Raw genomic sequence first — 24124 nt, 5'->3', positions numbered from 1 at the left:
TTCTGTTTTCCTTTTGTCTATAGCCACTGCAGCAGGATCCAATTTGAATCTGGACCAGGGAGGAACAGTTCATTTACAGTTAGCTTCCTTCCCCCCATTCCCAGTGCCACAGTTTCACTCTGAATTGGGATCCCCTTCAGCTGCTGTTTATGAAGGAAATGGGCACTGGTGTTCTTGTCCCAGACCTTCCAGTGTTTCACCTGGTTTGCTCCTAACTTTCCATGTGCAGGGTTTTTTTGTTTTTTTGAACGGAGGCCCATTCAGTCAGATGAGCCCCTGACAGAGAGGCTGACGGTGAGAACGAGGCTCGACAGAGTATGTTTTTCTTGTTGCCGAATTTATTATTTTATTTTAGGGTGCAATATTGAACCTGACAACTGGCGCAGGAGAGAGAAGATCAGCTGCGCTCCAGTGCCGGATAAAGCAGCACCTGTTGTTGGCCTTCTTTCTTTCCGCCTGCCCCAGATTGCATCGATCGTAACAATAGTCTTCACTCCAGGCCCATGTGATAACCATAGCACTAATTATAAAGATGTTTTTTTGTAAAGCTGCTGCAATGCTGGCAGGAGGGTGGGGAGGAGGCAATTTCAGATAAGACACGCAGCGGGCAATCTTAGCCTTGCAGCAGCGGGTAACATAGGCCTTGTGCTTTTGATACAGAGCCAGTGAAAGGATTTGAAAGGCTAGGTCAATTATTAAAATGATTTGGACGGAAGCAGTGGGGAACAGCCAGAACTGATGAAATCTGAGGACCTAAATTAGACTCAGACTTTGTCTTTGGCTAAAAAGAGCATTTGGAAGCACGTCTGGAAGATGGGATATTTTACGTTGCTATTGAGTTTCATATATCTGCTTAATTTTAGACTTCCCCACTCTCCAAAGACTCCTGAAGGGCAAATTTTAGAACCTTTTTAAAAAAAATAGCATTTAAAGCCTTTGATAGTTCACTGGTTACTTAAAAAACAAAACTGGAAGCAATGCAAGATTTCATGTGGTATTCTGGGCGCAGCTTTGCTGACTGTTCCTGAGCATAAGCTTGCCACTTATTTATTTGAGATATTTATATGCTACTTTGCTCTCCAGCAGGAGCCAAAGTAGTTTACATCATTGTTCTTGGCTCTTCCATTTTATTTTTACAACAACCCTGTGACGTAGGTTAGGCTAAGCGTGTGTAACTGGGCCAAGGTTACTCAGTAAGCTTCCATGGCAGAGTGGAGGTTTGAAATTAAGTCTTCTAGCGATCCTAATCTATTACACAACATGCTAGTTCTCGTGGGGTGATTTGAAATGATTCTGTGTGTAAACTCACCTATGGCAATGGGTAACCCTTACCTAGTGATTCGGGAAGCCAATAACCAACTTTTTTGCTGTCTCCGCTTAATAACAGTTTGGTACAGAGACACTGATACTGATATTAAGAAATGCGGGTATGCGTTTCAGTTCTGTATCAAACTTCTACTTCTTGTATACGCTATTGCGTTCTTTATTGCTATTGATTGTATTGACTTACACTGTGTGATCCACCTTGAGTCTCAGTGAGAAAGGTGGACTATGAATAACATCAATAAATAATAATAAATAAGTACAGTTAAAGGTAAAGTCCCCTGTTCAAGCACCGAGTCATTACTGACCCATGGAGGGACGTCGCATCACGACGTTTTCTTGGCAGACTTTTTGTTACGGGGTGGTTTGCCATTGCCTTCCCCGGACATCTACACTTTCCCCCCAGGAAACTGGGTACTCATTTTACTGACCATGGAAGGCTGGAAGGCTGAGCCCCGTGGCGCAGAGTGGTAAGCTGCAGTACTGCAGTCCAAGCTCTGCTCATGACCTGAGTTCGATCCCGGCGGAAGCTGGGTTCAGATAGCCGGCTCAAGGTTGACTCAACCCTCCATCCTTCTAAGGTCAGTAAAATGAGTGCCCAGTTTCCTGGGGGTAAAGTGTAGATGACTGGGGAAAGTAATGGCAAACCACCCCGTAACAAAAAGTCTGCCAAGAAAACGTTGCGATGTGACGTCCCCCCATGGGTCAGTAATGACTCGGTGCTTGCACAGGGGACCACCTTTACTTTTACCTGAGTAAAGTAAGTAAATAAATCAGAGAATGTTGTCATCAAGCAATGAGCGTGAGGTTTAGAAAGGCTAAAGACCCAAAGCTGTAAAAGAGCTTCTCTGTAGGGCCTTTGCTATTAAAAGATGAAATTAACTAGAGGCTCTTCCAGACAAGGAACAGAGCGGGTAGAAAGCTATATAGCACCTTGCTTTTGAAATAGCTGCTACGTTTATTGCTATTTATTCAATCTAACACATGTTCATGGGGGAAAAATACTTGCAGTCTCCTTTCTTTTTTCCGCATATCACCCCTTTGAGGAAAGTCACTGAAACTGTGAGAACAGCCATGTGTTCTACCAAATCCCAGCGGTGCTATAAACTGTCATGCAGTTCCACATCTGAACCCAGGACCGCTCTTTAAGTCTCTTTCTGCTGAGCTTTGAAGAGCATCCATGCATCCCTGACGTAGCGGACGAAGCCATTTGTGACATAATTCTGTAGGATTCGGTCTTTTTCGGAGACACCGTCCCACTTTATCTTCCTGTGAGCTTGGAGAATGTGCCTGTAATTCAACAAACACACACACATACCCAGCAGGGCATCAATGACCTCTTCTACCCCTTTCCCCACCAGCAGTTACAGAGAAATGGCTGTAATTGAGCAGATGGGGCAGAAATCCTTGCCCATACCAAAAAAAAAAAAAAAAAGGATTAAGGGTTGGAGATTTATGATTGTTTCACTGTTAATCCCCTAGCATCAGACTGTATATATCTCTGGCTAAATCCCTGGCAAAAGAGGTGACTCGCTGCAGGGAGAAATCTGGTATGCTCAAGATTACGCACTGTGTGGCTGGGGAAAATATGTGTATATAAAGAAAGCGGGAGTCTTTTTATCTAGCTGCATCCCCTAGCATACAGGAGAGACCCCTTTTTAATTGCTGGTAGGTCACAGGGAAGGCTGGAAAGGAATTTGGGTCTGGAAGGATTTTTAAGGGGAAATCGGCACAAGGAGTAAGCATTTTCATCACAGTCCTTAAAGAGTGTCCGAGGGTCTAACTACACAATGTTTTCCCCCTGGTCTTCATGATCAAACACGTTTTCAAGGGGGGAAAGACATAATAACATTCGATTTATATACTGCCCTTCAGGATGACTTAACACCCACTCAGAGTAGTTTACAAAGTATGTTGTTGTTATCCCCACAACAAAACACCAGGGCCGGATCTAGGCGCCCAGGGTAACCCAAGTCCGGCCCCCCCATGTGATGTCATCATGCAGGGGTGGAGCATGCTGCCAGCGGAGCGGTGGCAGTACGGGCGGCTGGGAGGCCGCCCGTGCCATTCGCCTGCCCCATTGAGGGGGTGGCCGGCTTGCTGTGCACGCGCCCTGTCTTGCAGGGCAGGCAAATGGCGAGGGGGGCTGCTCAGCTCTCTGTGCCACTCGCCTACCCTGCTGAGGGGGCGGCCGGCTTGCCACATACTCTCTGTCCTGCGGGGCAGGTGAATGGTGCGGGCAGCTGCTCAGCTGCCCACGCTGCCGCTGGCACGCTCCCGGTGGCTGGCAGCTGCACCCGGTGCCCCCTCTTTGGCGGCACCTGGGGCAGACTACCCCCCTGCCCCTCCGTCTATCCAGCCCTGCAAAACACCCTGTGAGGTGGGTGGGGCTGAGAGAGCTAGAAGCTGTGACTGACCCACGGTCACCCAGCTGGCTTCAAGTGGAGGAGTGGGGAATCAAACCCGGTTCTTCAGATTAGAGTCCCACACTCTTTACCACCACACCAAACATAAGATACAGACTTGGCTCCTAGCTGGTCTACAGTAACCTGGTCCCAAACCCAAAGCAAAAATACCAAGCAGATAGAGAAAGTATAATTTGGCTAGTACCCTTGAACCAGGCCCTGCCTAGGAGTTTAACTTGCTGCTTGGGCATTTGGAATAGCAGGGGGATTGGAATAACGCGGCAATAGTTGGGGAGTTGCTGTGAATTGCTGTAGCAGAACTACATGGATAGTGATGCTGCCTCAAGATGGATAGGAGGTGAGGGTTAATGCCATGTTGAGATGAGTTCCCTCGCAAAGAATGCTGGGACTTGTAGTTCTGTGTCGGAGTGGATGTGCTCATAAAATTCATTCCCAGATATCTCTAAAAGGAAAAGCTATGACTGTTTTTTAAAAAGCTTTTAAACCAATTTCAAAACAGTTCGAAACCCATGGAATCTCTTATTCTTTTAATTTGCATCTGTTATTGTATACAATGTATTCCATCTCTGGACTCTATGCTCTTCTTGGTTTGCACCAACTCGCTCATATCCATCTGTGGGTTACCTGACTTTAATTAAGTCTCAGGCAATTCAGTCTTATGCCCAGCACAGAGCTTGCTATAACACAAAAAAGGCAATCACAAAAGAAGCTATCGCCTCCGCTTAAAGAGTCAGCTTAGTTTCTAAGGGGGGGAATTGTGAGCAAAAGCACAGCCATTTTTTTTTTTGCTAGCTTGAAATACAAAGCAGTTTAGTTGCTTGGCCTTCAATGTATAATAATGTAAAAGAACAAAAGGCAGTCTCTCTATACATTACTAAGTCCCTAGGGACGCTCAAGAGAACCTCATTTCACATGTCCCCCCTCCAACTTTCCATGCACTCACTCGCACAGTCACACTTCAATTTGCTCTGCATCATGTGTTTGATAGCAGTTCCTCCTCAACTGCTAAAAATATCCCAGTTTCCCCCACATCCATTCATTGAAATGCAGATCTTGACATGCTCTCACACCTTAAAGAAATGCAACTTGGCAATTCAAGGGAGCCTACAGTACTTGTTCTTGCAGCAGAAACAGAGCAGAATTGGTGCTTTGCCCTCCTGAATCACTTGCAGATGCAGTCACACAAAGGGAGCTCCCATGAAATTGGCATTCACATGCATTGAGCAAGAACAGCCTGCACACAAATTGAGGACTAGACATACAGTCCTGCACTTGAGCGTCCCTAGGTACTTAGTAACATGTAGAGAGAATCTTAGACAGCAAAGGCAGTAGCTGTAAACAAGAACTAGTTTGAGCTAGAGAGATAAGGAGAAGAGAAAGTTCCACTAGGGCACAGAAACAAAAGGAGGTGGGTTTTCCTCAAAACAGAGCCTTTGTCTCAAGAAGAAGAAGGGTATAAAAAGACCCTCCCCGCCATGTTTGGGCAAGCTCACAGTGTTTTTACTCGTTGAAACTCTATTCCTCATTTCATAAAATAAAGGTTTTTCCTCTTCAAAGTTCTCCAAGTCTTGGTGTAAATCGTTGGGCACCAGGTCACGAACCTTGCTATTTTTGCATAACCCCACCTCAAAATAGCTGCCCGGTCATCCCTCAGAGGAAATCCATCGCAAAACGACTAAGTTGCCTCTCAAAACGGCTGGGCCAGTCATCCCTCAGAGGAAATCCATCGCAAAACGACTAAGTTGCCTCTCAAAATGGCTGGGCCAGTCAGCCCTCAGAGGAAATCCATCGCAAAACGACTAAGTTGCCTCTCAAAATGGCTGGGCCAGTCAGGCCTCAGAGGATGGTGCTGAGTGTGTCTGTTTCTACCTCCTCCTCAGGGCTCAGTTGTTTGCTGGGCACGGGCAGGGATTTGAGATATTCTAGGTGGCGCCTGGATTCAGCTTGGTTGCGCCGGACATAATAGATGACGTAAGTGATGACGACGGTGAACCAACAAAACATGGTGAGCAGCATAGCCAGGTCAGTATTCCTTTGCTGGCTGACACAGAAGTTGACACCTCTGTGGAGCAAATGGGCCAGGTGCTGGCCGATATGCTCCTCCCACGGAGCCGTGGCGCACACAATGTCGTCCACGGTCTCCGCATCCAAGGGAAGAGCCTCCATCAGTTCCTGCAAGGAACAATCGCAGTGCCAAGGGTTGTCATACAGCTCGAGCCTGGCCCATGCCAACGTGACAAAGGGAGCCACCTCCATCCTTTGCAGCTGGTTGCCCGAGAGGTCCAGTAGCCTCAACCCGCCACCCAACCCCCGAAAAGCTCCCGGAGCAATGTTTGCAATGAGATTGTCGGCAAGGTGGAGTTCTTGGAGCTGCGTCAGGCCGCGGAAGGCACCGTTCGGCACGTGGGTGATCCAGTTAGAGTCCAAGTAAAGTACGCGGGTGTCGGGCGGAATGTCAAAAGGGATTGCCATCAGCTGTCTCTGGTTGCACCACACGACCCCGCTCCCCGGAGGGCAGTCACACCCCTGTGGGCACGAGAGGCTACCATGCAGGCACAGGAGTAAGACGAAGAAAGGGGGCAACGCTGGCATCTCTGCATAGCTCTGTTTCCTCGCAGAGGGTTGAGAAGGTCACAAGAGAGGATGGGGCCCAGATCCATGGGCCAAGAACCTTGGCTGGAAAGCAAGGGGGAGGGGAGAGACAGATAAAAGCAAGACAAGGTCTCTGACACGTTCCATAAATTTGCACTGTGGGGTAGAAACCGTAATCTGCCAGGGGGGTTCTTCAAGCAGAATGGCACTTTCCTACCACTCTGCCTCTGCGGTTCGAAGCACCCACGGGAACAGGAGTGGATGTGATACGGGGGTCTAGAATGGAAAACGGCAAAAATTGCCCCATCTCTTCCACCGCTATGAATAGATAACATGGATTTTCCTGGTTGGTTGTCAACTCTATTTTTGTATTGTTTCCAGCTCTTCTGATAGAGGCGCCTAGGCTTTCTGTCTCAGCCTGTGTCATGTTTCTGGTTAAACCTCTGCCATTCGGTCATGATGATCTCCGCATTAGAAGCAATCGAATTATTCAATCGTACCTAACTGAGGGCCAAGCTACACGTGACGAATGACACTTGAACGGCAAGTGGATTGAGTGGAGGGCAAGTGAACAGGGAGGAATACACTTGCCGTTCCAGTGTCATTCGTCATGTGTAGCTTGGCCCTGAGGCAGCTAGCAAAATAATATAATAGTAAAAGCTACGAGAAGACAAGATTCTCTGGAAAAGTCAATAATGCTAGGAAAAGTGGAAGGCAGTGGGAAAAGAGGAAGACCTGAAATGAGATGGCTGGACTCAATCCTCCAGTTTGCAGGATCTGAGGGCCAAGCTACACATGACGAATGACACTTGAACGGCAAGTGGATTGAGTGGAGGGCAAGTGAACAGGGAGAAATACACCTGCCGTTCAAGTGTCATTCGTCACGTGTAGCTTGGCCCTCAGACACAAGGCAGATTCCTCTGTGTTTACTGAGGTGGATTGTAAAGAAGCATGATCAGAACAGTAAATCATGCAGAAACCTAGAGGCAGCCTCTATTATCATTATCATTATCATTATCATTATCATTATCATTATCATTATCATTATCATTATCATTATCATTATCATTTTCTTTCTTTCTTTCTTTCTTTTTCTTTCTTTCTTTCTTGCAAGCAGGCTCAGGGCGGGTTACAACAGAAGATAAAATATACAAGATAAAATCACAATAAATTAACACAGCTTTCTAACAAAACACCTGCTCACCACATAAAACCCATATAGCATCTGACGGAGGTGGAGGTGTGGCTTAACCATGCTCATATATAGGGGGTAGATGGTCAATACCCCCTACAGTCATAGAGGAGACCGGGAGAGAGGCTCATTTGGTGGAAACCCTGGTGGCCTCAACCATACGCCTGGCGGATCATACTACCTTTGTATATTCTGGATTCATTTTGAAAAAAACTACTCTGCCACTTCTTGTGAGGCAAAGTGAGGCAACACAATTCTCCAAATTTACTGTTGTCAGAAACCAAAAGCAGCATTTAAACAGAAATAGGAGAAACTACCAAACAAAAAGCACCCTACCATACACCACAATTCCCGCACCCCCCCCCAAGTTGTGACTTCCCAGCTTATACATAACTAAGATGTTCAGACGTCCCCAAAAGGGCAACCAAATCATATGGAATTCTTGCAGCTATAGAAGGCTGATCTTTCTTTTTTGACTAGGGGCCAAGCTACACATGACGAATGACACTTGAACGGCAAGTGTATTTCTCCCTGTTCACTTGCCCTCCACTCAAGCCACTTGCCGTTCAAGTGTCATTCGTCATGTGTAGCTTGGCCCTAGGTTTTCCCCTACATTGTCTTCTAGTGTTGAAAAAATTGTTAATTTTGCTTTCAATGCTGCTCTAGCATGCTGTACTTCTAGTCTCTTAAGAAACACCCAAATGCCAGGAACGTAGTTTAAGATTCAGCGACGAAGAGTGCTTGGAACTAGAGGGTCACATTTGTTTGGTTACTTCTGCAAGGAAAGAGTCACCAGGGGACAGGCCAGATAAGATGGGTCAGATTAACTTTTGGTCAATTAAACCTCCACAAGTTGCCTATGCTTGTTGAACTTCATTTTTTTAAAAAAAACATTCACAGGTGCCCATTAGGGTTGCTAGGCCACCTCGTCCAATGGCTGCTTTAAGCTGTGTCTTTATCAAAAGTGCAAATATTAGCAGGTGATAATGTTTAATGCCACACTTTGAAAGACATCAGCTAATTTCTGCCATCTAAGTGCAGTTGAAGGCACAAGGCATCGCCCCCCCCCCTCCCCAGGTTCATCTGGGAATCTTAGGGCCAAGCTACACATGATGAATGACACTTGAACGGCAAGTGGATTGAGTGGAGGGCAAGTGAACAGGGAGAAATACACTTGCCATTCAAGTGTCATTTGTCATGTGTAGCTTGGCCCCTAGTCCCGATGAATTCTAGCTTCTGCTAATGATCTGTGTTTAGATTCTGCAACCGATTTGTTCTTTTATTTGCTTGCTCCTATAAATCTTCTTTTTGTTGTGGCAGTGCAAACTGGGGCTTTGTTTAAAAAAATATTACAGCTGAACCCACAAGTGGGACAGAGGAACAGGGCAATTCTTCCACCAAGGAAGTATCTGGCTCCCTGCCTGATCTCATAAGCCATGATTCGTTTTCCAAAAGCTTGAGACCGGTCACCGTGTTGGTCGCCAGTAGAACAGCAGGATTCGAGCCCTGTGACACCTTGCAGAGCAACAAGAATGTCAGCTTTCAAGAGTCAAAGCTCTCTTCAGAAACTGACATCTTTTTGGGCACCAGGACTATGCATATAAGAACTGTCATTCTTAGAGCTGCACAAGGATCCTGGCAGGACATAATGGGGGCAATACATTAGGGGAAGCTTTTGCACCAAAGTAGTAACATACAGGGGCTCTTCCATTAGGACAGCCCTACAGCTCTGGTCTCTCACCTCCCACCTTTTGCTCCTGACTATGCTCCCGTGACTCTAACTGCAGCTGGACAGTGAACTGACAACGTATTTTGAAGATGTGTGTGCTGAAAAGTGGGTGAATTTTTGCATGCCAGGCTCGGCTGCTAAAGTCAGAAGAGCACAGCTGACAGAAAAGATGGCAACCTGTGTTCAATCCTCACTCACCCCCTGCTCCAAACACACCTGTGTGAGTTCTGCTACGCTGGCTGGTCGTCTTCGCTGAAGCAGGCAAAGCCGTGCAGCTCCAAGGGACATCTCAGCTTCTCCTGGGGCCTCTGCCTGGCTTCTGGATGGGTGTAGAAGCTGCAAGCCTCAGTGAAGGAGCTCTCAGACGGTGCCCTCCGGTTCAGTTCCTCTGCCTGCTGCCCAGCAGTGAAAAAGCTGAGATCAAGGGATCCTTTACCAGCCTAGTGCTGGCAATTGAGAGAGAGAGGGAGAGAGAGAGAGGGAGAGAGAGAGAGCCTGCCCCTGCTGGGCTATCAGAGGAGCAGCAGGGATGCATATTTTTGTTTGTGTAACTCCACTTCTTGAAGAGTCCTGAAGTTGCCAAATTAACACAAGCAAGAGAATGAAGTGGATAGAGATGCCTTGCACCACATCCGGCTGCAAGTGGAGGGCTGCTTTTTGGAATGCGAACCTGTTTTTTAAAAAAAACCCTGGAAACAGATAAACCAGCATAGCAAGCAAAAACCGAATCTTTCTCTGTTATACTAACCAACTTTATTGTAGCATAAGCTTTCGAGAACCACAGCTCTCTTCATCAGATGCGAGTCCAGTAGCACCTTTAAGACTAACCAACTTTATTGTAGCATAAGCTTTCGAGAACCACAGCTCTCTTTGTCAGATGCAAGATAGTAGAGTCCAGTAGCACCTTTAAGACTAACCAACTTTATTGTAGCATAAGCTTTCGAGAACCACAGCTCTCTTTGTCAGATCTGATGAAGAGAGCTGTGGTTCTTGAAAGCTTAAGCTACCATAAAGTTGGTTAGTCTTAAAGGTGCTACTGGACTCTTTACTATTTTGTAGCTACAGACTAACACGGCGAACTCCTTCGGATCTGTTGTGCTAGTTTTCCTTTGGTAGAGATTTTTTTTTAAATATGAAAGGATGTTCAAAACTGGAACCTGCCACCTTCAGGTTAAAGCAATAAAGTTCATTTGATGACTTTATTCTCCTGTGTTACGATTCCCTCAGCAATGTCCTTTTCATAAATTCGCAACACTCTGAGAAAATTTTGTTCAGAGAAAATTCAGATACAAGATGCTCATCGTACCGGAGCTCATGCAGAATTGCTGAATAACTTATCTTAGAAAATTAAGGCTACTAAACATTTTTAATAAAACCTTAATTGTTAGTGTTTAGACCCTAATACATCCCTTCACCACCCGGTATTTACCTAGTAAGCAATACTGATGAACTTAGAGGCCAGTTTGTAAAGATTACTTAACTGTACCATAAAACATTTAATCTATTTTATGTAATAGGCCCGATTTCAAATCTGATTCCTTAATGCTGGGGAAAAGTACTGCTCTCCCCTCTAATTTACCTCTGAAGCCCCATCTTTTACAAAGGTGCTTTATAGGACAGAAAGATGATTTTTGCAAATGAGCACATTTTATCAATATTCCTTAGGAGGTAAATATTGGTTTCCAGGGCATGTGTGTGTGCATACAGGGCTGACTTGAGTGGCTGATAGGCGCAGAAGTGTGCCAGGCCACCTCCCCCCCACTCCGGCAGCTCTCTCTGCCACCCCAGCCACCTGATTCGGCCCCAATGGGAGGCAGGCGGCCTGGCATGCTCCTGCACTTGGCAGCCGCCCAATTCGGCCCCATTGGGGGCCGAATCAGGCGGGTTGAGGGGCGGGGAGCTCTGGCAGGAGGGGAGAGGCAGGCAGCCTGGTGTACTCCTGTGCTGGCCTCTTCAGCAAGCCGTTGCCGAGCTCTCCCCTCTTATCGCTGCTAGAGGCGTGTGAGTGCGCCTGCACTCTGGAATAGAGGTAGGTTGTTGGAAACACGGCTTCCCTTTTATAGGTATAGACAGGGTGGCTCTTAAGACTTAAGCGCTGCTTGAAGGAAGAAAGGCCACCTCTGCCAAAATTTTATTTTCTACAGAACTATGAAATGCTTCAGAATCTCACCCTTCTTCAAAGCTGGTTTCATTTCCAGGGTAGAATGATAATTCAGTTCATTTGTGAAGTGGTAATTCAGTTCCTTGAGGCAGACTGACCCCCCTCGCGCAACACCACAGAGTCACTATGGGCGCAACTATAGGTAGCTGATGGGGCTTCCAGGGGTTAAGAAACAGACTTTCCTTAACCCTTTCTAAGCTCTTGCCCTTGATCTAAATCTATCCTGCAAAGCCAGCTGGTTTATAACCCCAAATTACACTTTGTGGCTGTCCTAAGCTAGCTTTGCGTCTTGTTCTTTGAGCTCCATTCTGTATCCACATAGCTGCCATATACTAAGCCTGCCAGTTAAGGTCAGTAATTGTCTACTTTAATTGGCAGTTCATCAGGGTTGCAGGCAGAGGTCTTTCATATCACCTTCTAGTTAATCTTTTTACTGAAGATCTGAGAGGTTGAACCTGGGGCCTTCTGTGTGCAAAACAGATGCTATACCAGTGAATTACGGGCTTCACCTTCTACCCCACAAACACACAAGGAAAAGATTTTTTTTTAAAAAAAATGTTTATAAGGATGGCCACCTAGCACATAATTCCTCCACAAGTCCAGTTATATGGTATTCAGTTCCTTAGGAGCTGTGCGCATCGGTTTCAGTCCGCTGTGCCAATGTCTTCCGGGCCATTTCCAGTGCGCCTTCCTTGGTGTGGTTTCCACCGATAAAGCCGCTGGAGTGCACGAAGATGCAATCGGGGATCCCGCTGAGTTGGGAGAGCTCCTCATCGCGCAAGCCGCGCCACTCCTCCAGAAGCGACAACCTGTTGAGGCAGATGGGGAAAGCAGTCAGACGGCTCCGGCCTGGTATCCAAAAACGACAGTGGAAGAAAATACTATGGCTGGTATGTCAAGTGGAAAATGAGGGAATTAGGTCCCTACTAAACCCCTGCTTCTTTCTAACTGAAGCCAGGGGATTTATTTAACAAGGTGGGACATTGTTTCAGGACGATCCTTTAGTGCATGGCAAAAAAAAATTTCTTCTGATTTCAGGCTTCCCCAGAAGTGCACTTTTAGATTATTTCTGACAAATTTAAAGAGGCTCTATCCAAGGTACAAAGTGTTAAATAAAGAGGTGTGCGAGATAGCTGGCAAAAGGGGAGAGATCTTGCAAAGCCCCCCGCTCGGGCTAGGTAAGCAAAGTTACAGAAACATCCAGGCATGCCAAGCTTACCACCTCCCTCTCTAGAAAAGGATGACATTTCTGCTTTGCTTTATTAAGGGTGGTAGAAGAGAGATATTGTGCTGCACCTGTCGTTATAACGCTATTGTTATAAAGATGGCGGAAAAGATGGCGGAAAACATCTTTTAAGTGTCCCTGGCCCTAGGGAGGCCCGCCTGGCGTCGACCAGGGCCAGGGCCTTTTGAGTCCTGACCCCGACCTGGTGGAATGCTCTGTCTTGCGAGACAAGGGCCCGGCAAGATTTGCTTGCATTTCGCCGGGCCTGTAAGACAGAGCTATTCCGCCAGGCATATGGCTAACGCCGGGCAGTGCCCGCCCCCCCCCCCCCGTGAAGGGGGGGTTAAACCATCACCCCTATGCAAACACAGAGGCATGTATGAACCACTATGCAGCATGAATTGTTATATTTAATGTTTTTAAATGTTTTTAAATGTATTATTTAATGTTTTTAAATGTTTTTAAACATGTTTGAATTTGTTATCCGCCCTGAGCCTGCGAAAGCGGGGAGGGCGGAATATAAATATAATAAATTAAATTAAATTAAATTGTGCTATAGCAATATTTTTGTGCTATTTTTTCCTCAGCAGAGTTATACCTTCTAAGTCCAATGAAATCAGTGAGTTTACAAGGGTACAACAACACTTGGGATTGCATTGTCAATATGCAACAGCTTTAGTGTGCCACAAGGCTCCCTGTTGCTTTTAAATAAATACCAGGATAGTGGCGTGACAGGAGGATCTGACGATCTGATGAAGAGAGCTGTGGTTCCTGAAAGCTTATAAAGTTGGTTAGTCTTAAAGGTGCTACTGGACTTTTTTACTATTTTGCAACTACAGACTAACACGGCTAACTCCTCCGGGTCTATAACTGGAGGAATAATGACCCTTAGGATCTGGGATCTCTGCAAAGCATATAAAAATATCAGGACCATCTCTCCGCCTCCTCCATGAGAAGGATACCACAAGAAGGGCACCTGGAAGCCCCCACTCACCGGTTCTGGAAAGTGTGAAGCCTGTCAGGGACACACTGCACCCGCCACTTGCCATTGAGATCTGTGTACAAGACGAATTTGAGCAGCTGCTTTATGCCCAGCTCTTGCTCTAGGCTGAAAAGATGTTCCTTCCATGGACAACCACCTTGTGCCAGCACCAAGATCTCACCACTGGGGTCGACCTACCAAGAGAAGCACAGAGTTCATTATCAGCTAATGCACAACTAGACAGTCGTGCAATAGCTGGCTATCAACTATACAGGCTGGAGAGAGCTGTGTGTGGGAAAGCTAGCGTTGCACTCCTGTAATTCCCCTGATGACCATAAAAGTGTTGAGTCAGGTGCAAAATCCAGCTGCATTATCGGAAACTTGAAGGTCAGCTTTTTTTCATGAGTTTCCAGTGCTGATTGGGCATGAAACCATGCAGTGTCTGCTAGGAAATCTAAGGCTAGAATTGCTAACTAGACTTCTCCTTGGCGGGGGTGGTGGTGGTGCATATTCTGTCTGCAAAGCTCTATCTTTATCCTCCCAGTGGTGTGTGTGATGTGCCGTCATGTTGCTCCCGACCTATGGTGACCCTATGAATGAAAGACCTCCAAAACGTCCTATCATTAACAGACTTGCTCAGATCCTGCAAACTGGAGGACGTGGCTTCCTTGATTCAGTCCAGCCATCTTGTTTTAGGTCTTCCTCTTTTCCTACTGCCTTCTACTTTTCCTAGCAGGATTGGCTTTTCCAGTGTTAAGAGGGTGTAAAGCAAGAGAGGCAAATGTACATTCATTCAAGTTTTCATAGCAGTTATGAAACTGTCCCCCCTCCCCACAATAAAATGGTTCTAAGTTAGAGATGTAAAATGTTAAGAAGTTTTGGGGGAGGGGAATACTTTTTTCCCAATACTTTTTTTTGAAGTATTAACTTTCATAATCAAACCTCAACCTATTTTGCTGTTTTAAAGTGTGCGCATTACTTATACTTAGCATATAACATTGCACTGATTGGCATATTTATGGATTTAAAATATAAATGCCTTCATTTTCTACAAGCAGAATGGCAAATATACCCAATATTAAAGTGAGAGAGTTGCAAACTGCAATACCCTATGCTACTTTAGCACATTTCACTCATTCCAAAAGGAAAAAAAAAATTCATGTAAGTTTTTTTCCCAGTGCTCCCCAGAATTTCCCGTAAGAAACACCGAGAAACATTGGAGGGAAAAACCCCAAACCAAATGTTTCCCAAGCCTTCATATCTCTATGACGTGCAATAAAAGCAAACTGACAACACCAATTGAGAATGCTTACAAATGAATCAAAACCCACACAAAAATGACCCAAGCCATCAGGACCACAAAAACCACCCGCCCACTTCAGCTTTCCAAAATAAAAGTTTTACAATCCATCTCGAAAACAGGCATACCAGATACATGGAATATCTCTACAACATTTCACAACCCATTCCACAACAGGACCACCACAGAAAAAAAACGGGATTGGAGCTGCTTCTGACCTCACCTCCCTGTATGAAGGGACAGCTAAGAGAAGAGTATGTACCACACACGAGCAATAACAAGTGGGGCTCACACACTGAAGTTGCTTCTGTTTAAGGAATATCAGCTTGTGTGAAGCAGGTTCTTGGGTGAGGAGTTAAGGGAAATGGGCAGGGCCATATTAGCCCATGGCTGAGCCCCTAAGCTGTCAGGTATTTCGGGCCCCCTCCGGTACTTCAATCTTTCACCCCACTACAGCTGACAGCCTGAACCTGGTACGGGAAGTACTAGACCGCAGTACATAGCCCTAGATCCATTTGGAGGGTCTCCTGAAGAATTCGCTTCATATATACTTATGAGAGTATATATATGGATATATATGTACACGTATTGCTATGGCACAGAGTATAAAGTGCCTTTAACCATTGGACCTGAGGGCGCTGATAACAGTGCCTCAGCAAAAAAAAAATTGATGGGGCCCTAGTCCCTGCGGGACCCCTAGGCTTCAGCCTAGTCAGCCTTATGAATAATACGGCCCTGACCTAGGCTTCGGCCTAGTCAGCCTTATGAATAATATGGCCCTGTAAACGGGTGAGGAAGGTCTTATATCCTGCCAACCCTTATGAAGGACAACGGTACCTCAAAGCGCTGCCGGATGGCTTCTTCCACAAGGGCACGTGCCGGCAGCCAGCCATGGTGATAGAAATCAAGCCGGTCCAGGAATTCACTGCCCACCAACTCCATGGCCTTCTGGAATCCAGCCTGGGAAGAGAAATGGCCATTAAATTCCAAAGCCTATTGCTCTCGAGTCAGCCAGTTATTTTTTGAACAACTGGTTTAAAACTAAATGTCATCAGACAAGGTATTTCGAGGAGGGTAATATCAGTGGGCCAATCAATTTTTAGATCAAATGTTGCTTCCAGTTTTAAATTGCTTTTAGTTGTATGTTATTTATTGTATATTGTATTGTGTTTTAATCAGGTTGTGATCCGCTCTGAGCCTGCATTGCAGGGACAGCGGACTGTAAGTCTAACAAACAAACAAACGAACTAACGAAATACACTTGAGTACACACCACAGTAATAAATGGTCTCCGTGGCAGGGAAAAGCAATCAACTGGACAAGATTATAATGACTCTTACAAGCTACCAAGGCAAACTCAGATACAGCACAAGCAACATATTTATCCAGATCACAGTCCACAAGGCGAATGTTAAACGGCTGCTCAGGGTAGCTATTAAGGAAACCTGGAATCATGCAGGCCTTTGATTCGCACAGTCTGTCCCACCTGGGCAGATGTCTTAGCTACCCATCTATTTGCAGCCTGCGAGGCGACAGCAATACTGGCTATTGACCTCTATCTGCACTGCTCAAGATAAGCAAATGGCTTTTTATCTTGTTTCCTCTCCGCTCTGTATCAGCTGAGACTCATTCCAGGCAGGTGGGAAAGACACGTACCAAGCTGCTTTCTCGCCAACGAGACTTATGCAAACAGACGCCAGTCTGTGGACGTCAGAAGCCGTCTAGGCTGCTAGAAAACCAAGCTGCTGTATAACAGGCCCTTAAACGTGACTGCACTCGAGCTGGTGACTGGATGCAAGATCCCCTGGTGGAAACTGGGAGGTCAGCAACCGAAGCTGCGGTACACAAGGCGTGCCCAATATTCACTACCTTTTTACTTACACTCACAATTGCTTAATGAAGAAAGAAGAGGCCCCACTACAGCTATCCCTTTGGAGAGCGGTTGAATGGACAGCTGCCCGTCAGGCAGGCTGTCCATGTTTCTTGAGAAGTGCTTTCATTCAGATGTTCCACAACCAACTCAGGATAGCTTGTCATTTAGTAAAGATTGCAAGCTAACTCAACAGACCAGTTTCTTCAAACAACAACAACAACAACAACAACAGATTTATATACTGCCCTTCAGGATGACTTAACACCCACTCACGGTTTACAAAGTATGTTATTATCATCCCCACAACAACAATCTCCCTGTGAGGTGGGTGGGGCTGAGAGAGCTCTGAGCTGTGATTGACCCAAGGTCACTCAACTGGCTTCAAGTGGAGGAGTCAAGAATCAAACACAGTTCTCCAGATTAGAGTCCACTACTACACCAAACTGGCTCTCAGAGTATTTCTTGATTCCTTACCTGTGCCTCAGAAAAATTACAAAAGACATTTGCTGATGATTCTCTCAGGTAAAAAGAATAATCAGATCGGGGTGTGAAAGTTAAGACTAAAGACCTCCAGGGAACTTTGTCTAAAGGTCAGTTGATTCAGAATTGCTACAGGAAAAAAAAATTCTTCAGATGGGTTGGATGTTCATTCCAAGATGGCTGGGAAAGATACACACACATAGTGGTGTGCACCCCCAAAAGATTCGGTTTTCCCGCTTTGAGTTTACCGAAGTGGGAAAAAGATTCGGGTATTTAAGCTGCTTTAGAAAGCTTCAAGTAGAGCGGTAGCAGCTTAGTGAGTGTAAGTCGGGCAAAAAAAGCCAGGAAGCTCAAAGCATCACTTTTCTTGCTGTTTGCGAACAGTAAGAAAAGTGCTGCGGCTGCCGCCACTCTACCCAAAGCTTTCCAAAATGCTCTGAAGATTTTGGAAAGCTTTGCTTCGGTATTTCCAAATCGGCTCAGCAATGCTGAGGCCAATTCAGCAATACCAAACCATTCCGAATCGGGGCTGATTCGGTTTAAAAACCGAAGCACACACCCCTAGACACACATACTCATACTTCACCTCTGTATGTACTTTCACTTTCTTACCTCAGTATCTTGATCTTTGTCATTCCATCGGGGGTTCAGATAGCCCACCCTTGCACTCACATTGCTGGTCATCGCGTATCGGGGTTCTCCATCCCATTGGGAGATACCGTTGTCTATTGCGTCAATCTCCTCCACAAAGTTCTCATACAACTAGAGGGAGGAAGAACAAGAACGGGAAAGGGCCTGTTCAGATTGAGGCCCTTGAGAATCAGTTTACAAGGGAGGGGCCAGTCACCTTAGCACTCCTTATTAAGCTGGGTCTCAACACTTGCTGCTCGCAGCCACTTGAGAGAGCTGTTTTCACATAAAACACAGGCCCACATCACATACATGTCGATCCATGTGGAAGCTGCTTCCCCACTGTCCTTGTTGAGTGCCAAGAATCTACAGGACTAGTATTCACATGCAGAAGCATGGGATCAAACCACAACAAAGCAACCACAGTGTTAAGGAGGCTATGGGTTTCAGAAGCAGCCACCAACCGCATGCAGCAGACTTTGTTTTGCTTCCCTGCTGATTCATGAATTGACTGAGCAGTCTCAGGTAAACAGGTTACTGCCTGTCAAGTTCAATTTGAGCACGACATCAAAGAGTTCTAGGGCACCCATCCAATCCATGCAGGGTAAACTCTGTCGGAGCCTGCCCTTATGCACTGAGAACGCAACCTAGAACGCACTCAGAAATTCCATGTGGGTGCCTAGGCGAAGATTATAATAGTGGACAAGCTGCCTTTCCCGGGAAATGTGTCCTGCCATTACTGACTGTCGCGTGGATGATGCCATCCAAGCGCCCAGAGTCTACACTCACTACAATATAGAAGGAAAGCCACTATGCTATAGAGCATTTATCTCTAAAACAAAATGCCGTGGAAAGGAAAAAAGAAGCTGGGAACAATCCTTAACAGTTCACAGGTATGTTTCTGAGCCACCAATTCCATTACCGACTCTCTGCCAAATTGTTCTGTTACTAGACACATGCAGGTGTTTGCGAATAAGCATTCTCCCTCATTTTGAAGTGATTCAGAAGGAACGGGGGCCAGAGTTCGGCTATATTTCTTCTTCCGTTATCACCAGATGGATCGGCCACTACTTCCCTTCCCAGCTGGTACCTTGTCATACAGTACACGCAGGACAGGATCCTCTTCATTTAGGCCCAACCGGGTGGCCAGAATCTGGGAGCCGAAATGGAAATACACCAGTCCTGCGCTGCTCAGCTTGGTCTCCCAAGGTTTATCCACATTCAGGCTGTGCATCGACTCTCCGAACGATCTGCAGCAATAAGGTGGGGTCAGGGGGAGCCATTCTTATTTACTCAAACGTATTTATATACCGCTTTTTTCAAAAATGTGCCCAAAGCAGTTTACAAATCAACGCACCCAGTAAACCAACCTGAAACAATAACAGCAGCAGAACAGAGGATAAAACTACACATAAGCAGTGCAAGTTTTATTTTTTTTAAAAAAGCATGAACAGTGTTAAATAACGGCTCTGTCACCCAAATCAAAAACTCGGGGGAGGGGAAGGGGGTGGTGTTAGAACCAAATCTCTTAACACAGCATCCATTAAGCATATTAACTAGCATAATTTATGCCACCTTCTGAAGATTTTCCAGATATAGATCCTTTCTTTTGCCCCTTTAAGACTGCATCTCTTACAGTCTCCCAATGCAGTGGAAGCGAAGGCAAACAAGGTGTCAGATAAACCTCCAGCATATCTGCCATGTATTAAGTGTTTCTTGCTAGAGAGGGAATATACCTCTGAGAACATGCAGAGTTAAACCCGCTTTTGCTGAGTGGTTGCTAATTGCTTATCTTGCGGGTGTTTCGGTTACTAGTTCCTGGCAGGCCTGGGAACTCGAACTTGAAGTTAATGCAGAGACTGCACCAAGCTACACAGAGACTGTATAGAGCTCATCCCTCCCCTCCTCCCTTCTTCCCAGGATCTGCGTGCCAAAAGCTCCTAATGGACTTTCTTTCCCACTGGGGGCGGGGACTTTAACCTATAAGTAACCTAGCTTTGCAACCTTTAGCCATTCAAGCCAATGCTACTATCATAGCATCTTGATACTGCTATTATCCTTTAATAAAAAAACAACTTTAACTCATAGACCTGAGTGATGCAGTGAAGTGTTTGGGGAGGTACCTGGCAGGACCTGACCCAAGGCTTGTTGACTGCTCCCCAGAAACTGTCCCTAGTCTGTTTCAAGAAGGGTGCGGGTGTGGGGGGAACAACTCACGGGACGGGGAGCCAGAACGGCCTTCCCTGTACTGAGAGATCCAACTGAACATGCAGAGCGGTACCTCTGGTGATGGTCGTAACGATGCTTCTGGGGGTCATATTCGCCTCCAACGTCCACCACCACATCACACTCTGAGAGTAGCTTTGGATCCCGTGTCCGGACAATCTCTGCATCCTGCGGGTCACACAACAAACGGTGAAACAAATCCATCTTGATGCCACTCCAGGCTTCTACCTTGTGGCTTTGGGTCACTGTGGTCTCACAACCCTTTTTAGATGGGTCAGCCTTCCCAAAGGAACTTCCCAAACAAGCTTTTGGCTCTTGAGACTGTGACGATAACTTCAAAAGCACCCATCTGTGTCCGCCATCAGCTGACATCTCGGAAACCAAGGTAGGTGACTGGGTGTAACCAATTATTTGATTAGGGACTTTTTACGCCTCTACCTTGCTAGGAGCAGAAGCGGGCATATAAAAAGCAGAGCAAAAATTTGGCTTTTAAATAAAAAGCATAACAATTCTGGTTAGCAAAAAAGTCAGAAACAAGAGTTTTCTGCCAACTAAACGGACGGATGACGGACGGATACTTGCCTTCTGTGCATTACCAGGAGAGATGGAATGAGTATACTTCCGTGCAATGGGTGCTGTTTGCCCAGATAAAGAGAGACTCAGAGCCAAACTAAAAGTGACGTCTTACACAGGTTGGACACTAGTCGGCTTCCCTCAAGTTTTGATGGGAAATGTAGGCATCCTGGTCTTGCAGCTGTAATGGAGAGCCAAGCTGTACGTCACTTGTAGTTTGGCTCTGAGAAGCGTTTTTTAAGGCATCACACAAGCTACGTAATAGTAGCAACAGTCCTTCCTTATTAGGACATTCTATGAATAAGTTCTTATATTTTGTTTGTGTAATACAAATATATCAAGTTAATATTTTGGGAATTCTATAAAACACTCAAACAAGAATTAATCCAACCATTGGCTTCTCCTCTCCTTTTTCTGTTTTAGTTCTTAATGCTTGAGTCAGATATGTTGTGATTTTATCAAATTTGTTATATGGTGTGTATTGTACAAATTCAAACCCCTGAGGAAGGCCTCCTGGTCAAAACACGTTTGGTTTTGGTTTATGTATGTATGTACGTCATTTATAGTTCGCCTTTCTCACTGAGACTCAAGGCAGATTACACAGTGTGAGACCAGTATAGTCAATTTCAAGGATATTTCCATAAACAGTGCCATAGGGTAAATAAACTCAAGATTACAAAGACATAGCATTAGCAAGAATCCAATACAACATAGTGGTGAGTTCTCTGGTTCCTGAGTAAAAAAGCCTTTTTGAACAATTCGGTTTTGGCGAAGAGAGCTGTGGTTCTCGACAGCTTATGTTACAATAAAGTCAGTTTTAAAGGTGCTACTGGACTCTTTACTATCTTGCATCTGATGAAGAGAGCTATGGTTCTCGAAAGCTTATGCTACAATAAAGGTAGTTAGTCTTAAAGGCGCTGCTGGACTCTTTACTATGCAATGCAATCTGGGGGCGTGCATGGAAATAAACTGCAACGAGCGCAGGTGGAGCACTTGGCAAAATGCCTCTTTCCAGGAAGGGGTGGAGGGATCCCAGAACAGGGGCGTATGCAACTGAAGGGCAGAGGGGAAAGGGATGCAGGACCAAATCCGGATTAAGCTCTCGGGATGGCTCTTGATCCGGATTGCCTACCTGATAAGAAGGAAGCAGGCGCAGGAGGAAGCAAGCGAGCGCCTCGTCGCAGTGGAAGGTGCCCCCGTGGGTGCCAATGCGGGGCGGGCGCGGGCGCTTCGGGCCAGGCATGAGACCCCGGGCCAAGCGTGGCAGCGCCAAGCACAATCGGAGCATGCGCACGGCGAGAGAGGCCGGCCCCAGCGCCGCCCTTCAGTCCCCAGCCCGGGCGAGCGCCTTTACCGTATTCCTGCGAGCCCAAGCGCAGAACAAAGTTCCCCATGACCCAGCGTGGGTAGATTTTCTGGAATCTGCACCTGAATAAAAATTTCCTTTCCCGGAGCAAAAAGGTGTTGTTGTTTTTTATTTTAAACTCCCCCAAAAGTAGATGACGGTTATCAGAAGAATAAGTTTTATATAGAGCCCTTTAGTAAAACTCACTCAGGTTTTCTAATTTTGAAGAACTGCTTTGTTGTAGGGTTGCCAGCTCCAGGTTGGGAAATTCCTGGAGATTTGGGGGGCTGGAGCCTGGAGAGGGTGGGGTTTGGGGAAGGGAGTATAATGCCATAGACTCCACCCTCCAAAGCAGCCATTTTCTCCAGGGGGACTGGTCTGTGTTGGCTGGAGATCAGTTGTAATCCCAGATCTCCAGCTGCCACCTGGAGGCTGGCAACATTACTTTGTTGGATAGAGTCTGAGAATGGGCTCAGTCCACTTTCCCTACCCAGTTTCAGGACAGAGAAACAGAAGAATAGGGTCGGTTCTGATCAAGTAAAATAAAAAAGCTCTGAGTTCAGAGTATGAAATGCTAGCTCAGTCATTGTGCATACATTGACACATTTTCCATACATTGGATGAAAAAACACTGGAGGGACAATGTCCTGTGATTGGTGAAATTGTGGAACCACTTGAAGGACTAATGTCAAAGTAGCTCATAGGACCGCCTCTCCTAAATAACATTTGATGAAGAAGTTAGCTGTGTTAGTCTGTAGTAGCAAAATAGAAAAGAGTCCAGTAGCACCTTTAAGACTAACAACGAAGACTCATCTGACGAAGAGAACTGTGATTGTATTGTCGAAGGCTTTCACGGCCGGAGAACGATGGTTGTTGTGGGTTTTCCGGGCTGTATTGCCGTGGTCTTGGCATTGTAGTTCCTGACGTTTCGCCAGCAGCTGTGGCTGGCATCTTCAGAGGTGTAGCACCAAAAGACAGTGACACTGAGAGATCTCTGTCTTTTGGTGCTACACCTCTGAAGATGCCAGCCACAGCTGCTGGCGAAACGTCAGGAACTACAATGCCAAGACCACGGTGATACAGCCCGGAAAACCGACAACAACCATAGAACCGTGATTCTCAAAAGCTTATGCTACAGTAAAGTTGGTTAGTCTCAAAGGTGCTACTGGACTCTTTTCTATTTGATGAATGGAGGGTCAAAGTGTAAACCAGTGAGTTCACTAACCCTTTGAACAGATGTAATAGGTTTGCCAGATCCAGGCTGGGAAATTCCTGGAGATTTGTGGGGTGGAGCCTAGAGAGGGTAGGGTTTGGAGAGGGGCCTCAGTGGGGTATAATGCCATAGAGTTCACCCTTCAGAGCAGATATTTTCTGCAGGGGAACTGTCTCTGTTGCCTGGAGCGCAGTTGTAATTCTGGGAGATCTCCAGCTACCACCTGGAGGCTGGCAACACTAATAGCCATGAGAAAGAGAGCTTTCATAGCTTTCATCTTTTCAGATGGTTTATCCATTAATTGGGATAACACCCACAAAAGGCCACATGGAAGAACCAGGGGACATAATGAGGAGGGGGAAGCGTTGTAAAGATCTCTCAGAAACGTTGATGAAAAAAACCACATATTTTTCTGAAACCAGTTTAGAAATTGCTGCAGATTGGACCTTGAGGGCAGTAGAGGCCAGGCCAAAGTCCCTTAACTGCAGAAAGGTTTTTAAGAAGTGAGCAGGGACAGCAGATAGGTGGGAGGTCTTTCTTAATGGGCCATATACTTAATTTATATCTTGCTTTTCTCTCTAATGGAGCCCAAAGCGTCTTACATCATTCTCCTCTTCTCCATTTTCTCCTTACGACAACCCTGTGAGGTAGATTAGGAGACCAGTGTGTGAATGGCCCAAGGTTACCTGGTAAACTTCCATGGCAGAGCTGGGATTTGAACCCGTGTTTCCCAGACAGTGGATACATATGCACTGCTAGGGAGACAGGGTACACTTGAATGTAAGACCACACAGAAAGTAAGTCACTTGGCTGTCCCCGTGTAAGATATTTTGTGACTCAGAGTTCTGTTTTTA

General features: G+C 46.0%; 2 protein-coding genes across 2 annotated transcripts; both read right to left on the bottom strand.

Annotated features, from left to right (window-relative positions):
* Positions 1-5585: 5585 nt before the first annotated feature.
* Positions 5586-6368, bottom strand: LOC129346585 (leucine-rich repeat-containing protein 3-like). The gene has a single exon (XM_055003924.1). The coding sequence runs from the start codon at positions 6339-6341 to the stop codon at positions 5586-5588; it is 756 nt and encodes a 251-aa protein (XP_054859899.1). The 5' UTR covers positions 6342-6368.
* A 5602-nt stretch (positions 6369-11970) lies between these two features.
* Positions 11971-22000, bottom strand: MYG1 (MYG1 exonuclease). Its single transcript, XM_055003168.1, has 7 exons — positions 21845-22000; positions 20195-20307; positions 19004-19163; positions 17896-18045; positions 15768-15890; positions 13643-13824; positions 11971-12232 (listed from the first exon to the last, which is right to left on the bottom strand). The coding sequence occupies exons 1-7, from the start codon at positions 21998-22000 to the stop codon at positions 12046-12048; spliced, it is 1071 nt and encodes a 356-aa protein (XP_054859143.1). The 3' UTR covers positions 11971-12045.
* Positions 22001-24124: the final 2124 nt, after the last annotated feature.

Source organism: Eublepharis macularius, chromosome 19 (assembly GCF_028583425.1).
Source record: "Eublepharis macularius isolate TG4126 chromosome 19, MPM_Emac_v1.0, whole genome shotgun sequence".
Lineage (NCBI taxonomy): Eukaryota > Metazoa > Chordata > Lepidosauria > Squamata > Eublepharidae > Eublepharis > Eublepharis macularius.
Note: the sequence above shows the minus strand (reverse complement) of the source record. Positions and strands in the feature narration are given on the sequence as shown.

Coding starts and splice junctions, on each gene's coding strand:
- LOC129346585 (XM_055003924.1), bottom strand. CDS start 6,341: ATGCCAGCGTTGCCCCCTTTCTTCGTCTTACTCCTGTGCCTGCATGGT.
- MYG1 (XM_055003168.1), bottom strand. CDS start 22,000: ATGCTCCGATTGTGCTTGGCGCTGCCACGCTTGGCCCGGGGTCTCATG. Junction 13,825..15,767: donor CCATCCGGCAGCGCTTTGAG/GTACCGTTGTCC, acceptor TTCTCTTGGTAG/GTCGACCCCAGTGGTGAGAT. Junction 12,233..13,642: donor CTTCACACTTTCCAGAACCG/GTGAGTGGGGGC, acceptor CTGCCTCAACAG/GTTGTCGCTTCTGGAGGAGT.